General features: G+C 47.2%; 1 protein-coding gene across 1 annotated transcript in view; it reads left to right on the forward strand.

The window, feature by feature from the left end:
* The window catches only part of LOC138423761 (liprin-alpha-1-like), a 35,772-nt gene extending 20,144 nt beyond the window's left edge, over positions 1-15,628 (forward strand). The window contains 6 exon segments of the mRNA XM_069560051.1: positions 4,511-4,734; positions 6,533-6,764; positions 8,816-8,845; positions 11,457-11,599; positions 12,451-12,611; positions 13,867-15,628. Of these exon segments, the coding sequence (XP_069416152.1) occupies positions 4,511-4,734; positions 6,533-6,764; positions 8,816-8,845; positions 11,457-11,599; positions 12,451-12,611; positions 13,867-13,928 (852 nt within the window). The 3' untranslated portion in view covers positions 13,929-15,628.
* Positions 15,629-18,031: the final 2,403 nt, after the last annotated feature.

Genomic DNA, 18,031 nt, shown 5'->3' on the forward strand with positions numbered 1-18,031 from the left:
GAAAATTGATGCGATGACAATGCCAAGCATTCTTCGAGATCGATGGAGAAGAGTTTGTACAGCATTCACAAGATGAGTGACAGCAAAAGAGTCTGACCAAGGTTGAGTAAGATTAACAGGCAACCAAAGTTCAGTCTGTGCTTTCACAATGACCAAAGAATAATTACTGGAATGGACCATCTTGTTTTCAACATTTTCCCACCAAGAACGATTTATACATTGAGTCAAGTTACAATCAGAACATGATATAACTCCCAAAATTTCACTCCAAATCCATTGCCCATACAGTAAAGAATAAGGAAATTTTACACATGCTATAGCAGAGTAAGATTTATTAATATGCAAATGAACTTGAAATGGCCTCTTAGTGATATCATACATTTTTCCCCCTTTCTTATTTTTTCAATGTATTCTCGAAGAGTCCGATTAGCTCTTTTAATTATAGCTTGTCCTTGACTATTATAAGGAATACCAAAGGTGTGCTTAATATGATATTGTTCTAAAAATTGAGATAATTTAGAGGATTGATATGCGGGAGCATTATCAGTTTTTAATTCTATAGGTATGCCCATAATAGCAAAACAAAATAATAAATGAGTAATAACAGAATCTGCCTTTTCTGAACTTAAAGCTGTAGCCCATTGAAAATGAGAATAAGTATCTATAGTATGATGAACATATTTCTGCCTACCGAATGAAGAAATAAAAACAACATCCATTTGCCAGATTTGGTTAGATTGTAGTCCTCTGGGATTTACTCCAGGAGGGGCAAAGGGCAAAATAAACGGTGCACATATGGAACAAGAACGAACAATGCGTTGAGCTTGTTTTCGTGTTAACGAATAAGTTTTTTGTAACCCTTTAGAATTAGTATGATGTAAGCAATGTTCTTGTGTTGCAGACTGTAAAGGATAAAGTAAGGCATCAATATTTGCATTTCCTTGAGATAATGGTCCGGGGAGAGAAGAATGAGCTCGTATATGAGTAAAAAAGACAGGGTTAGTTCGCCTAATCAATAATTGTTGAACCTGAAAAAATAATTTATCAATATTAGTTTTTAAAGTTACCAGTAGAGTGGCTTCAGGAAGATAAATACATGAAAAGACTGCATATTTAGAATCAGAAACAATATTAATAGGAATATCAAAAAAATCCTGTAATGCCAAACAAATGGCCCAAAGTTCAGCAGGCTGCACAGAAGAAAAGGAATGTGGAATAACTTTAGAAGTAGTATCAGTCCAATAGCCAGCAGTATTTTTATTGGCATCTGTAAAAATAGTTTTTCCTTCAACTGGAATATTAGATATAGGAGATTTACAAACCATTGATGTATGTCGAAGGAAATCTATCATTTTAGATTGAGGATATTGATTAGAAAAAGTCCCTGAATAAGATGCAAGAGCTATCTGCCAATTTTCATTAAACTGTAAGCAATTAGAAATTTGGGTGGAAGTAAGTTGAGTAATAATTGTTTGAGGGTCACTTCCAATTAACTGAGTAATACGGCCTCGACCTTTCAAAATAAGGAAAGCAATTCTATCCATATAAGTAGTAAGCTTTTTTGTATAATTATTGGGTAAAAATACCCACTCAATCAACCCTGCAGATTGAGCAATAACTCCAGTAGGAGAATAGGGAGTATGGAACACTATGAAATATATAGGTTGATCCTGTTGTAGATAAGTAAGAAACCCTTCATTCAACCGTTGCTCTACAAAGTGTAATTCCTCTTTTGCTTGAGAAGTAAGAGATTGAGGACTGTTAAGAGCAGCATCACCCTCCAAAGTAGAAAATAAATGACGCAATTGATGTGTAGGAATCCCTAACATGGGACGTAACCAGTTAATATCACCCAAAAGCTTCTGAAAATCATTAAGAGTTTTCAAATTATCTCGTCTAATTTGGACCTTTTGAGGTTTTATTCTTTGTCGTTCCAAAATAGCACCTAAATATGAAATAGGAAATTCAGTTTGAATTTTTTCAGGAGCAATTTGAAGATTAAAATCACTTAAAGCTTTCTTTACATGAATAAAAAATGTATCTCGTTCCTCTTTACTAGGAGCTGCCAATAGAAGATCATCCATATAATGATAGAGAAGACAATTAGAAAATTGTTGTCTCACAGTAATAAGAGCACGATTAACAAACTCCTGACAAAGTGTAGGGCTATTAATCATTCCTTGAGGCAACACTGTCCATTGATAACATTTTACGGGCTGCCCATGATTATACACTGGAATAGTAACAGCAAATTTATTTCTATCTTTTATTTGCAAAGGAATATTAAAAAAAACAATCCTTCAAATCTAAAACCATCAAAGACCAATCCTGTGGAATCAAAGCAGGAGAAGGGAGACCTAATTGCAAAGCTCCCATAGGTTCTATACATTTGTTAACTGCCCTTAAATCAGTTAACATTCTCCATTTACCAGATTTTTTCTTAATGACAAAAACAGGAGAATTCCAAGGAGACGTAGAAGGTTCAATATGGCCAGATTGAAGCTGGTCTTTTACTAATTGTTCTAAAGCCTCGAGCTTCACTTTTGGAAGCGGCCACTGCTCAACCCATTTAGGGACATCAGTTAACCATTTCAATGGGAGAGCTCGAGGAATCTGAGCAGTGGCTACAAGTTTTCGGACGAGATGGTGAGCGTTGTTCCTAAAGAAAATAAAAGATTTCTTCCCCAGATATTAATAGGTATATTAACAATGTAAAAAGAAATAGATACTTTCTTTTCATTAGACAATTGGCATGACAAAGGTTGAGTGCTTCTCCACACATCTGCTATTGATCCTAAGCCTGTTAAAACAAGAGGAATTTTTTCTTTTTTCCAATCATTAGGCCACTGCTGGAGAGAAATAACCGAAACATCTGCTCCTGTATCCACTAATCCTTCAAACTGTATACCTTCAATAATCAGTGACATTAAAGGACGAGAGTCATTAATAAGCATTTCTCAAAATATACTTTTTCCCATACTTTTAAAACTATTGACTCTCTCTCCCTATCTCAGCCTTGTCGGCAGCTACTAGAAATAGGGATGTGTAAAGTGGTGCAGAAGGGTTAACAGCCTTGGAAGTTTTTTATTTAATAAAACCTTTCAAAAGGCAGCAGTCATTGCTTTTACAGAATCTGAATCCTCCCCAGAACTCACATCTCTATCTGGCTCAGTGGATGAATCTGTACTATCATCCGGAGGTTTGGGCGGAGGCCGAGGTGAAGCCCCCTCCTCAAGATAACATGAGACAGCCTCACTATTAGCAGCCATTAATTTTAAAGCCTGCGTTATAGCGCTACATAGAGTCCACAGCCTTAAAGGAATCACATTTCCTTTTTGATGCTGCCTCTTAACTCTTTCTGCACCACTTTCCATTCCTTCAAATTCAGCTGTACTTCTGTTTGATATTGAAACCAATAACAATGCTGCTCTATAAGACAGAACAACTCACTCAAGCGGCGAGTAGACGTTTTAATTCCTATAGAATGCAGGAGCCCCTTAACCAGCTCCATATATTGTGACTTTAAAGACGGGGAATTCCCCATAGTTTTTTCTTTTTCTTTTTTCTTTTTTCTGTTCTTTTTCTCTTATTTTTCTTATTTTCTCGAAAGTCCCCCTTTCAGCGTTTTGCTCCGGGGTGCTCTCCCTTTCGGATTTTTATTTTTATTTTTATTTTTTTTCTCGAAAGTCCCCCTTTCAGCCTTTTGCTCCGGGGTGTTTACCCTTTCGGATTTTCATTCTTTTCTCTTTTTCTCTATTTCCCGAAAGTCCCCCTTTAGCCTTTTGCCCCGGGGTGCTTACCCTTTCGGTTCCGTCGTGCCCCACGTTGGGCGCCAGATGTCGGCGACGGAATGACACACCCACACTGCAGAGTGGTTTAAATCTTTATTTTTTAACACTTGCTTCTTACAGCTGCTTAATTTTTTATATCTTTTGCACAACCCCCTACAGGGCAAGCTGCCAAGCACTATGATTCAGAGACTATACAGTGCGCAGGCGCAGGGCGAGATACCCTTTACCTTGGCTTATTTACTGCAGCTAAGACTTTGTTTTGGGGAACTTCCTTATCAACTTAGAATCCGTTTTGTCCCAAGGTCTGTTCCTTCTGAGGAATCAGAGAAACATCCTTGTGTGCAAGCAATGTTCTTTTCCCACGGGAACAAACAGGATTTTTAGCTGAACATCTCGTTTGCAAGAATGCTCAGCCCTGGTTGACAGTCTCGTTTGCAAGCACTTCTCAATCTTCCTTAAATCTAGTTCCCTACACTGGGCAGAACATCTCGTTTGCAAGAATGTCCAGCCCTGGTTGAGAGTCTCGTTTGCAAGCACTTCTCAACCTTCCTTAAATCTAGTTCCCTATACTGGGCAGAACATCTCGTTTGCAAGAATGCATCTCATAAGCAGGGCCCATTTGTCCAAAGTCAGGGCTTCCATGTAAAATTGTGTTCAGTTCCTGATAGACTTGAGGTGCCCAGAATGTTGCTGACGAGACTTGGTCCTCTCGTGCCCAGGTGCAGCCCCTGAAAGATCAGGACTGGGAGCGCGAGCAGCAAGCCAGCGTGCTGGCCAACGTTGGCCAGCTGTTCGAGACTGACAAGGGCGTGTCAGACGGCGAGGGTGACCGGGTCACCCTCTTCAGCATGCCCGCTCTGCTGTCGCCCCGCGGTGAGGCCGATGCCAAGACTCCGGCCAGGAAGATTCAGAAGCAGCTGGACAGGATCAACGAAGAGATCTGGTGGGTGTGCCTGAGCCCAGCTCCCCGGAGGCTCGGCTTCTCTGAGGAGCTGTCTTCTGCTTAGAGAAGTCTGAGTGTTCCATAGTGAGAAAACTGACTTCAGGTCTGCTTCGAGAATTTTCAGTTCTGAGATTGCCCTTGATTATAGAGCTCAGTCAGCCAGGGCATTCTGTCCACAGTGTGGTGTCAGCACTCTGTGGGGGGGCGTTGTGGGGTGTGCCCCCCTCAGCTCTGGGCCCCAAGGTGGGTGAGGTGCCGAGGCAGTGTCCCCTGTGGCCTGTGCACCCTCCAGCACTGAGGGTTCGCCCTCGTGTGTCCCTCGGAGCCTTCTACGTTCTGGTGAAAAGCCACCTGGAACAGAAAAGCTGGGGTTCTGGGCTTGGCAAATTCCCACTCAGATCTGCATTTTCCTTTTTAACTTAATACACTGTGAAGATTGGCTTGTTGTAAGACAGTGACCCAAGGACATGTGTTTGAGTTTTTCTCATCTCATCAGTATATTTAAAATGTTTTCTTTAGACCCAGTCTTGGCAGTTAGAACAGTTTACAAAACAGGATAGAACCCAAAGGCCCTCCTCGTGGTGAGCAGGGGGCCCTGGGTCTGGGTGCAGCCGGGTGGCTGGGGCCCCGAGGCCTGCCTGGTGCCACACCCGCACAGCTGTGCCTCCTGTCCCGAGTCCACGTTCAGAGTGGCCGCAGGCCGGTGACCCTGCACAGGACCTGGCAGAGCTGCTGCTCAGATTGTTCTCATCCCGTCACCCCTGGCGAGGTGCCCGTTCCTGCCAGTTGAGTGCGGGGGCTCAGGGAAATGGCAGGTGTGAATGGCACAACCAGCAAACGCAGATGGTGCCGCCTGTACTTTTGACCCTGAGACAGACTGCTTTGTGGGCCGTGTTTGAGCACAGACAAGCTCAGAAAGATTGTCTTTCCTCATCCCTGTAGGAAATTTGGAACACTTCTGTATTAATATTTTTATTTTTAGAGCAACTTGTCAGGTAAAAATGATTTTTCCTTATGCAACAAGTTGACTTGATGTTAATGGTAAATTCTGTCCATCAACTTGTCAACAGTGAAAAACTTTCAAGATGTATAAGTAGAAGTGAAACTGGAGAGTTTACTACCTGTAAGGATCTTGTATTTTAATTGGAAAATCATTTTATTTGCATAATCATGCATTGAATCTGTATATAAAATCATCCATGACACATTAGGGGAGAAGAGCAGTAACTGTGAATTCTAGGTCAATGCAGCACATTGACCTGAATCCAGAAACTCACACAAAGCTGGTGGAGAACTTCATCAAGTGATGCGTTTGCACATACACAAGCTGAAAACAGAATGAAACGTGCAACTCAGCACTTCATCTGGTCTGGAGACGTGTGTAGAAACTCCAGCTTGCTCGTGAATGGCTGTTTTGGTTATACGGAGTTCCGGATTCCCAGTGGAAAAGCTCTGAGGCACTGACGTGCATCTCTGCCCTGAGAGCAGGGAAGGTAAAGGTGGTCAGCTTCAGGTATCTCCTCACAGGGAGAGTCACCACCCAGGCCCCATCAGAATGTTAGAGTCAGTAAGTCAAATCAAACGTGAATGATGAGGGGCCACTTTGTAAGACTCAATGATAAGTAATTCTAAGTTTGAGAATATTCCAAAGAGAGAAAGCTGAACCTTTTTGCTGAGATGTTAATTGAGCAACTCTTCCTGGAATTTGCTAATCGTGACACAGAATGCAAGCCCACATTTGCTGTCCAGACATGTTCCTCTGCTGACAAAGGCAGGTGATGATTTTATTCTGTTTTAGGTTCATCCACAGAGACAAGGAGAACACGGATCAGCGGGCAGAGGGGATTGAGAGCAGGGTGGGCAGTGGGAGCTTCAGCAACCTTCGGCGCTTTAATTCCTCGAGCTCCCTCAACCTGGATCCCGCCTCCTCGCATGCCGGCTCCTTCCCGCCCAGCAGAGGGCGCTCCATGCCCGAAAGGAGGCAGCAAAGCCCTGAGCCAGAAGAAGACAAGCTGGGCTTCATGACTCTGGTATGTGTCTGCCTCCTCTCTGCCGCGTCCCTCCCGGAGCACACTGGTTTTCTTTTGTTTGTTTGTTTTTTCTCTTTTTACCCAGAAGAAAATCAGGTACATTTGCTCGCTCAGAGGTCTAAGATTTTTAAAACTGCCTAGTCTTGAATCGGGCTTCCCTAGTGCCTCAGACGGTAAAGCGTCTGTGTGCAATGCAGGAGACCCGGGTTCGATCCCTGGGTTGGGAAGATCCCCTGGAGAAGGAAATGGCAGCCCACTCGGGTATTCTTGCCTGGAAAATCCCATGGACCGCGAAGCCTGGTAGGCCACTGTCCATGGGGCCGCAAAGAGTCGGACACGACTGAGAGAAATCATTCCATAATCACACAGCGACAAATGAGTCTTGATATTTAGACCCCTGACTTAGGAATCTCAACTGGTCTGCTCGCTGATGGGCCTGGCCGCGCGCTCAGGCCAGCTCTGCGTGTGAAACCAGGTTAAAAGCCCGCTGCCCCAGGGCCCCAGTGAAGAAGTCTAGCTTCCTCACTCTTCCGAGTCTGAAAACGGGATGACGACCTAGGGCTTTTGGTGACAGAGTGTGCGGCTCTAAAGCACAAGTTCCAGCTTTCTTCCATGTTTAGCTTAGGTTTTGTGAGTGCATTGCTGTTTACCCCATGAACTCATGTTTACAACACTCTGCTTTGTAACTGCGCTTGTATTTTCACTTTTTTTTGGTTACCACCCGTTTCATGTTAGCTGCATTGTTAGTCGGCATATAATTAAATTAACTGTGAATCATTTAGCGGCATGTGAAGTGGTAACTAGTCCATTTTGTGGTCTTTGGAGACACTTTTTATAATTTGCTTCGTTGGCTAATTAGTTGATATTTAAAATTCTGTGACGATTTCTGTGTAGTTTCACGATTGATTTCTTTCCGAGTGTTTGTAAAAGAACAGTTCTGTATATTTTGTCCTGCTGTTGGAGTTCTCTGACGGTGTGTCTGCTTTCATCAGTGGTTTTGATTTCCTGGCTCATCCTGTTGTCTGCTCAGTGGTTGTCAATCCAGACCCCAGCTTCCCACCACTGCCCCGCCTCGCCCCCGAGGCTGCAGCTGACCCATCCGTCTCCCCTTCCCCGTCCTCCCACCTGCTCTGGTCATAGCAGCGCTGTGGTCCACAGCAGGTGTCCCCTTAGTCGGGTTTGTGCTTTGTCTTCATGTCTCATCAAATGGTGTTTTCCCCCATAGCAGTAAGTTTGAATTAGCATAGCACTATGCAGTTACAAGCGTAATGCAGATGGATCCTAAACTGCATATCATGTGTCATTCATAAATGAGATTATCCTTACCTAAAGAAATGATCTTCTTCAGTGTAGAATTAATGGACTTTTGACACAAAATCCTTTCTGTGTTGGTGCTTGTTTTTAAGACTATAAATCTCATCACCTTTTGCACAGTTAATGTCTCTGCTAGACTCTTTAAAAAGCATCTTCTATGGTTAATAAAATGTAAAGACTGCACCTGCTATTATGCTAGCTTTCTTTCTTACATATTTTCACAGGGAACCTGCTTTAATACATTCATTTTGAGAACTTTTAAATCAAATTCTAGGTAAGAATTTTGTGTTAATGTCCAATAGATGGTTCGATTTGTTCAGTGTTCAAATAGGTATTATGGTAACTTCCTCACCAGGTAAATTACTATTTTAAAGTATAACATGTTTTCTATGAAGAGAAACTAACTTATAGAGAAGTTTGGCTGAGAATAGACAACTGTTAAGGGCCTTTATTGTACAGAATGCTGTGCTTTAATAGATCATGAGGTTGTAATAGAATTGTATCTTCCTGAGTAATAATTTATAGTGTTTCTCTAGTAAATCTTGAATAGCTTATTTAATTTCTGTGGTCCAAAGAAATGTTCTGTTTCCAGTTACATGTTCTCTAAATGTTCATCTCACTTATATGTTTGCCATCATTTTTGGTATACTGTGTTTGTCTGTACTGATTCTTGAATTTTTAGCTTCAAAGTCGCAAGAAATCTGGTTTCTCTTCATTTCTTTGCATGCATCTATCAGCCTAGTGATTTAAGGAAGCATTGTTGAAAGGTAAACTATTTAGTAATTTAGCATGCCTCTGTTTCTCTGTGAAGTATTAGAGAGTCCTTATCATTTTACATGAATGAACACTGTGTGGTTATGTACTGGTGAATAATTGACATTTTAATGGAAGTAATGAAACTCACCCACCACTGGGTGCTGATGGTTCTGTTGGAAATAGGTCATTTGTTGGGACAATTGTAACAGTTTGCCGGTCTCCCACTTGTTTGCCTTCTAATCATCTCATGCTTATTTATAATAGACACAGTATTATTTACTATTTTAAAATTTTTCTTTACTTATTTTTTTGGCCATGGTGCACAGCTTATGGGATCTTAATTCCCCAACCAGGGATCAGACCAGTGTCCTGGCAGTGAAAGTGCCAAGTCCTAACGTCTGGACCACCGTGGAATTTCCGCTTAGAGTTTTTTTTAAACAAAAAACTGAATCAGAGCCATAGAAGTTAGATTTGGGGGAAGCCAATTTAATGACGGTGGGTAGCAGTGTGCAGGAGACTCTGTGTGCCAGGCACCGTGTCGAGTGCTTTCCGAGTCTGTCATCTAATCCCGCAGACGCCAGGTGAGGTCCAGGCTGTTGTTATCCCTATTCAGCAGACAGGGACACTGAGGCTTAGAGAGGTCGAGCACCGTGCTCAGGCTCCCACACCCAGCAGTGTGGTTCGGACTGGTCTGATCAGAGCCTGTGGTGCCATCCAGCCCGCTTTGCTCCAGAGGTTCTCGTGTCCATCACGGCATCCCTGATGGAGGGAGCATCAGGAGGGAGCTCGCTGCTTCTCCCCTTTGGTCACTTGGTTGAGCCCCTGTTGTTGGAGTCCAGTGCCCCGAGGGCTGGCCTTCCTTGTCCCTCTCCCACTCCCAGCCCGCTAATGGAGCACTCCTGGGGCCTTCCTGCAGGACTCGGGCAGCCGTGCTCCAGTTCAGGCAGCTCAGTGCCCGGGAGCCCTTCTGCTGGGCACAGCAGAGCAGCGCCATCACCCTGGGGTTGGTGCCCTGGGTGTGCCGCTCGCCTGCTCTGTGGCCTGCTTTGCCCTCCTGGTAAGTGAGGACACGGCACTGCCCATCCTAGTCATGTGGGCACCAGTGGGGCGGCTCCCATCCTGGGGGAGGGTGGCCAGGCTGTGGACCCAGAGCCTTCCTTAGGAGGAGGCCCGGGGGAAGGGGTGGCCGTGGCCCCTGACTCTAAGGCAGGTGTTTGTCTCCACTGAGTCCATAGTCAACCCAGGTGTGTCACTTCCCTGCTCTGTTCTTTGTTGTTTTCTGAATTTTGTAAGTGCTTATTTTCACTTGAATTTGAGATTGATCCCCGTTCAGTTCCATGTGGATAATTTCTAGCCTTTGTAGCCTTTTGTTGTCTGAGGTTTCTTGGTAGAGGTCAGGGGAGGGTGCCCAGTTTATCCAGCTGCTGTTAAATGAGTTCAGCTGTATTTTGCACTAAGTCACTTTGTTGTCACCAAGCTCCTGTGGGGCTGCACGGGACCAGTGTTCTTTACAGAATCCCATTAAAAAAGGACTGGTTAGTTGATTAAAACAACACGCTCATTGTTTATAAAAATACTTGCCATGCATGTTTCCTCAAAGCTCCCCTGCTTAACCACACACCCAAATGTATAAGTGAGACCTGTCTGGACCCTGAGGGGTTCATCTGTTCCCCACACTGTTGCCACCAGTGTCTTTCCTATCTTCAGACCCAGGACTAGCGGAAGAGCTGGGAGTCCAGGCGAGATCATCTTTTTCTTTTCTTTAGTTTATTTTTTAATGGAAGGAAAATTGCTTTACAGAATTTTGTTCTTTTCTGTCAAACCTCAACATGAACCATCCATAGGTACACGTACATCCCTTCCTTTTCGAACCTCCCTCCCATCTCCCTCCCCAGCCCACCCCTCTAGGTTGATACAAGATTATTTCTTAGTGAAGACCTAGGAGAGCTTTATGTAAACCCCAGGGAACAAATGACACTCAAACTGGATGTAAGCACTTCAGTGTGTAGCCCCCGGTCTGTATGTTACTGAGAAATACAAGCCAGACACATGGTGTTCGCATGGAGGGCTTAGGTACCTTTTCTGTGTTTGACTTGTTGTCATGGGTTCAGTAACCTGCGTCATCACTACAAATGATCTTGGGTGGTGGTACAAGCTGTTTCCTTTTCTCCTTCAAATAGAAAGGTCTGGACGGCTTTGCTAAGAGGTTTCTTACTCTCGCTAGTGGTGCCTCCGAGCAGCATCTGACGATGAGCACAGTCCTTTCATCAGGGCAGTTCATGCGATGCTGTGTTCTCGGTGCTGGCGTGGCTCTGCTGTCCTGCCTGGCAGGGCCATCTGGTCGCTGGATTTCAGGGAGTGCAGAGCCCGGCTGCAGGGAGGCTCCCGTCCGGGGTCTCTGCACTCAGTGGGGTGCTCTCGCTGCTCCACGGCCCCGCTTCTCATGAACAAACAGTCCTTTAAGATGGCATTAAGTTGGAACAAGGCTTTTTTTTGTATTTGGCGGATAGCATAGCTAATATATTTTCAAGTAAGTTTCTGGTTATAATGTAAAGCCTGTGTGATAGCCTTTTTCAACACAGTCTATTGTTAGCCAATTTTACACTTACCTCACTCCCTCAGCTGCCAGCTATACAGGAAGAGGTAGAAGATGACACCATCAAATGTGAAACCTCGACCTCCGCCTCGCTGCGGTCCTTTCGGCTGGACCGGCTCACGGGCTCACTGCGCACAGCCAGCGATGAGGACATCAGGGACGCCCACAAGTAAGGGGCCTGCTCGCCTCGTCGTCAGTTTCAGGAGCCCTGTGCCTCTTGTCTTGAAAGAGTTGCAAGGAGGGTTGTAAAGGAATCCCACTGGATTCGGTGCCTGTGTTTAGTGGTGAACTTCAGGTGCTGGGGGAGAAGAGCTCAGTGACCTCAGTGATTTTAGAAAACATCTGTCTCTACGTGTTCACTCCTGTGGGAGGTCTCTTCCGGCTCTTGCTAGAGGTCTGCCAGGCCTGGGGCGAGTTCCTGATGGTTACGGCTCCATGCCTCTCGGCTTTGCTCTTGAGGGTCCCTCCCTCTTCCTCAGGGGTCTCCTCTCAGGAGACTGTCTGTCCCCTCCTGTGACTGACACTGTTCTCATTCAGACCCCCACCTGCTGAGCTCCCGTCGTGAGCCAGGCAGCCCTCGATGGAGGGCACATGTGGTCACCTGCCCAGCAGCCCTGCACAGTGACCATCACTCTCCTGCCACGGCCGAGGACGGTCACCCTGCAGGAGGCGGGGGGAACTGCCCAGAACTGGGGAGCTCGCCTTCTCTGGGAGCGTCGTCACCTGCCCAGCAGAGACCCTGAGGGAGGGTCAGGGCGCCCTCTGCACCAGCTCGTCTGGAGTGAAGACCTCCCTCCTTGGGGGAGGGCTCCAGTCAGAGAATCTCAGCTTCCTGGGCCATTGGTTGTGGCCGGAAGCCTGCATTGCTCGTGTGGAGTGTGGGTGGTGAAGGAGACTCCACTGTCTGCTGCGAGGTTGAGGCGTGGGTGTTGCTGGGTGGCCGGTTCTATCAGTAGGTCTTATGGAGGGGTGTGTGTTTGCACAAGGGTGCCAGTTAAAGGTCATTTTCTCTCCCTGAAGTGCGACAGGCTCTCAGGACGGTCCCGGGGGCAACCCCAGCAACAGCAACAGCAGCCAGAAAGCCCCAAAGAAGAAGGGCATCAAGTCTTCCATCGGTCGTTGGTTTGGCAAGAAGGAAAAGGGCCGGCCTGGACACACCAGCAAGGAGGCGTTAGGACCAGGTGGGTGCTTCACCGTTCAGAGGGAGGAGGGTCTGCATGTATGTCCCTTCTGTGTCTCCCCCGCTGTCCCCATGAGGCTCCTGTCACTCATGCTAGGTGTCCTTCTGGGAGGAGTGGAGGAGGCGTCTGTCTTCTCTAGGGTCCGAGATGATCAGATCAGTTGATGAGTGGATGGGTGGATGGGTGGATGAACAGATGGCTGGCTGGATGGGTGGATGAACGGAGCATGGAATGAGTAAAGCAGATGCTTACTCCGATGAGAAACGTATTCTACGAAACGGATTGAGTAGGAGCCGGGCAATGACTGTTTCCTCCAGAACAGTGACAAGTGTTTGGAAACGGCCTAAGTGCTCATCAGAGAGGAGTGAGGTACGATCTGTGGGCACCCCACAAGGAACAGCATCCCCTCCTTCCTGCCACTTTCCCCAACCCAGGAGCTCATGAGGGGTTCTGCCCATGCCCCCCACCCCAGCCCACAGCCACGCAGGTCCTCCTGGGGTTTCCTCATCACACAGTGTTATCATCAGGCCCCCGTCTCTCTCGGCTTCATCTCCTTAAGGACAGGGTATGTCCCTGCCTCTTCAGCCAGATATTTGTTGAGTGTCTTCTTTTTGCTGGGTGTGGGATTTACAGGGTGAGTAAAACAATGTGGTCTGGAGCACAGTGAAGGGAGAAGAGAGAAAAAGGAGCAGATTATTCAGTGCTATCCCTCTTGTTAGTAAATACAACACTGAGCTGGATGGTGCATTGATTGTATATCAGATGCTGTGTGTGCCCCTTACCAAGCAGGTGCTGCCACCTCCCGATTTACAGGGGAGGAGACAGTGATGGTCGCGCGGTGAGGCAGTGGTGAGGGCAGGTTCACATCCACGCAGTGGGACCATGCACTTTGCCGAGCCCCAGCCACCTCTCTGGTGGATGCAGCAGGAATGAGATGGTTCTATGGCATCACTGATTCAATGGACATGAGTTTGGGCAAACTCCAGGAGACAGTGACTTACAGCAAAGCCTGGAGTGCTGCAGTCCATGGAGCAGCAAAGAGCTGGACACAACTGAGTGACTGAACTAAAACCTGCGTGTGTGCTAAACTGCTTCAGTCGTGTCTGACTCTTTGTGACCCCAGGGACTGTAGCCCAGGAGCTCCTCTGTCCATGGGATTCTCCAGGCAAGAATACTGGAGTGGGTTGCCATGCCCTTCTCCAGGGCATCTTCTCAGCCCAGGGATCGAACCCACATCTCTCATTATCTCTTGCAGTGGCAGGCAGGATGTTTACCGCTAGCGCCACCTGGAAAGCCCCAGGGAACGCTGACAACTAGGAAATGCAGAAAATAAGGGGGCTGCTCCTAAGTTAAACTAGAAGAGCAGCAAGCACAGGATGAAAAGAGGAAAACACACGAAGAGCAACAACAGTGCCAACAGAAACAAGCCGGGATGTGTTCACCCACAAAGAAAATATCTGTGCCATTCGGAGGAGGAGCCCACCAGCCCTTGGAGGGACAGTTGGAACCGGAACAAAAACCGAGGCCATGGTCAGCAGTGCCCACCCACACGGCCTGAGTGGCGTGGTGTCACTCACCGGCTTCCTGTGTCCCCAGAGCTGCTGGGGGTGACATCTGAGTGCTGAGGCCAGGCAGCGTCCCCAAGTGAGCTAAGGCATCCCTGCTCTCCTTCCAGTGCTGCTGTGGGGCTCTCTGTGGGCGGCCACCCTCATCGCCTGCTCTGCCACCCGCTGGGGCCCGGCTGTCCCCCTGGGATCCTTTCAGCCCTTGAGCTTGGGTGTTCCCAGCCCTCTGCCACGCCGGACTGGGACGCAACTCAGGACTTGGGCTTGAGATATCAAGGAGACCGTGAATCTGGAAGGACACAGCCCTGGGGCCCTGGAGTGAGCATGTGAGAAGAGCAGGAGAGCAAAGCCCCCTCCGGGAGGCAGCAGAGCTGGGGAACGTGCCCACACCCACCGCTGCCTCTGGCACAAATGCCTCTTCTTTGCCTCTCCTTGGCCTGAAACAGACCCCAGCTGCTGCTGCTCCGCAGGTGATTCCTAAAGATGCACATCCTGCAAGAACTATTGTCCTGTTGCTCTGGGGCTGCCTAAGTGTGCTCAGGAGCGTCAGACAAGTGGGGCTGCCGCGCCTGATGGTGGGGGAGGGCCTGATGCTGGACTAGGGCCTGATGCTGGAGGAGGGCCCTGATGCTGGGGGAGGGCCTGATGCTGGGGGAGGGCCCTGATGCTGGGGGAGGGCTTGATGCTGGGTAGGGCTGTTGCTGGGGGAGGGCCTGATGCTGGAGGAGGGCCTTATGCTGGGGGAGGCCCTGATGCTGGGGGCAGAACATCTGATGCTGGACTAGGGTCTGATGCTGGGGGAATGTCTGATGCTAGACTAGGGCCTGATGCTGGAGGAAGGCCTGATGCTGGGTAGGGCCTGTTGTTGGAGGAGGGCCCGGATGCTGGACTAAGGCCTGATGCTGGGGGAGGGCCTGATACTGGGGGAGGGCCTGATGCTGGGGGAGGGCCTTATGCTGGGGGAGGGCCTGATGCTGGGGGAGGGCCTGATGCTGGGGGAGGGCCCTGATGCTGGGGGAGGGCCTGATGCTGGGGGCGGAACATCTGACGCTGGACTAGGGTCTGATGCTGGGGGAGGTCCTGATGCTGGACTAGGGTCTGATCCTGGGGGAGGTCCTGATGCTCGACTAAGGCCTGATGCTGGGGGTTAAACGTCTGATGCTGGTGGGAAGGTCTGATGGTGGTGGGCAGCCTGCTCCCAGATGTACACAGAGTTGTGATTATAAATCTCTATGAGAAATCTTTGTTTCATACTTCCTGACTACCTTGCTATGTTCTTTTTTTCTGAAGCATAATTGCTGTGCAATATCGGTTTGATTTCTGCCGGACAGCAACATGAATTAGCCATAGGTGTACGTGTGTCCCCTCCCTCTTGAATCTCCCTCCCACCTCCCCCTGCTACATTCTTGTTTCTATGGATATATGAATAATAAAGACTGTTGACTAAAATAACATGAAAAGCTCCCACACACAAGTGTGCACACGTACACTCCCTAGTGCATCTTTCGGGTCCACGTCAGGGTTGCCCTCGGCCTCCCCGCCCTGGGATCCACGGTGAGCCTCGACACCTGCACTTTGTTCCCACCCTCGGCCTGCTGCCCACGCCTCAGCAGCAGAGGGGCCCTGTCCCCGCAGGTGCTGAAGTGATGGAGTCCCTTGTCTCCGGAGCCAAGGACATGAATACCAGGTCGATCGTCCTTTGGGGACACCAATACTTCCACCTTCTAGCCTTGCCATTGTATCCATCCGTTTCTCTTAACAGAATGTCCGTGTGATGACATGGGCTCCCATAACCAGCTCTGGTCTGTTCTCATTGAGAGTACAGCTTACCCTCAGCACTCTTTATTGGCAGTGGGAATTTTGCTTCAGTCCTTTATTGAAAGAAAGCAATAAATAATACTCTGATAAAAAATAGTTCAAAAGTAGACTGTACATACTTTGTCACATATTCAGGAAGTTCACAAAACATTAATAGAAAATCAGAATGTTAACAATGAATTGTACAAGGAAAGGCAGAACACACATGTAAAGAGACGTGCCATCTGTGTCTGCTGAGAGATCAGCTGCATAATAAGGCACCATGATCTGAACGCATCTCTTGCTGGCTGCTTTAATGTGCTGCTGAAAAAGTAAAAGTTATATTTGCTACTTATACTATCCAAAATGGCTATGTCATCAAAATCTAAACATGTATGCCTAGGTCCATTCTTTAAACATGTTTACAAACAGATGTAAAGAGATGATTTACATCAGAAAAATAAGGCCTTTGTCAGAGCTGCACTCTGCTGTCTGTCTGTCTGTCGGGGATGTGGCGCCCTCACTGTCCAGCTCGATGGCTCCGCAGCGGGTGCAGGGCATCGCGATTGGTCCTCGAAGAGTCTCAGCGGAGAGGAGGGATCTGGGTCCACAGAGACTAGGTTACAGGAGAGATTTTCATAGTCTTCTAGTTATCCTTTCAGCCCAAATTTCATTAGAAGCTCACATTTAACACCCAGTGCTTTTAAATCGCTTCACGCTGCAGACGAAAAGCATTTCTTCCCAGAAACAAAGTACAGTTTAGGTCAGTCGTTAAAATACAACAATTGGTTGAAATTAAGTTCGCTCATTTCAGAGTGATTGTTGGAGAGCTTGGTTACATTCGGGAAGGATAATGCACACCATGTCATGATGATTTTACAATCGCAGTAAAACCTCTTCTCTCATGGCTTAACATTTAAAAATTAAACAAAAATAATGACAATAAATGCATCATTTGCAAAAGCCCTATATTTGTTCATAGGATTTATACAGACAAGTATTACAGTACAATCATTTGAAAGACTAAAATCAGGTATCAGAACATGAACTGATCTGAAAGGATATTCATAGCCTGGATATACAAGAAAAAGGAAGTATATAAATGAAGTCATAAGTTTACATTAATATAAGGAACATTTTTTTCTTTGGTATTCATGAATTTTTCACTAATTAAAAACTCTGTATAAAATATCTTATGGTCCAGATAACAAGTATTGACAGATTAAAGATTGCATCAAGTTCAAAATGTAGCCTTTGTCGTATTCTGGACGCTGTATAATCACCTACAGAAGTAGTGCGGGTAAACTGGAAACAAACACATAGACGAGTCAGTCCTGGGCACCAGGCAGCTGGTGCCCGAGCCCCTCCTCTCCAGACACCCCATCCCTCCCCATTGTGGGCTCCAGCTGCTTTGAGAATTCAGAGAAACGTGAAGGACCAAGCAGATCAAGGAGAGAACTCTGTGGCTGACTTTATTCTGACATATAGCTAAAAGCTGCTGGTAAAAAAACTGAAAACCCAATCCAGCTTTCTAGCTGAGACGTGAACAGGACAGAGCAGACAGCCTCCTGCTCTCAGAGTGGCTCGAGCAGGGCTGGGCTCCCAGGCTGGACCCACCACAGGACCGCCCAAAGCAGCTCCTGCAAGGGAGGGTGGCCCCTCAGCGGTGGCTGACCCCCAGATGCCAGGGCACTTCTGTGTTAAACACTGGCCTCTGGATGAAGAGGCCCAGGGCAGGGCAGCCCTGTGACCCCTGGTGCTCTGGGCCCTGTTCCCTCCGAGAACGTGCACGCAGGGCATGGCCAGCAGCACTGCTGCTGTGGGAGGGACACCCGTGTGCACGGACGCGAGGGAGACCGGGCCATGTTTTACAGGATAGGTAAGGGCATGTATTAGTGGAAATTACCCTAAAACTTGGTGTTTTAAAACTACAGCCTTATTCTTCTTGTTCAGTCACTCAGACATGTCTGACTTTTTGTGACCCCATGGACGGCAGCATGCCAGACCTCCCTGTCCTTCACCCTCTCTCAGAGTTTGCTCTAACTCACGTCCACTGAG

This window comes from Ovis canadensis, chromosome 18, assembly GCF_042477335.2.
Source record: "Ovis canadensis isolate MfBH-ARS-UI-01 breed Bighorn chromosome 18, ARS-UI_OviCan_v2, whole genome shotgun sequence".
Lineage (NCBI taxonomy): Eukaryota > Metazoa > Chordata > Mammalia > Artiodactyla > Bovidae > Ovis > Ovis canadensis.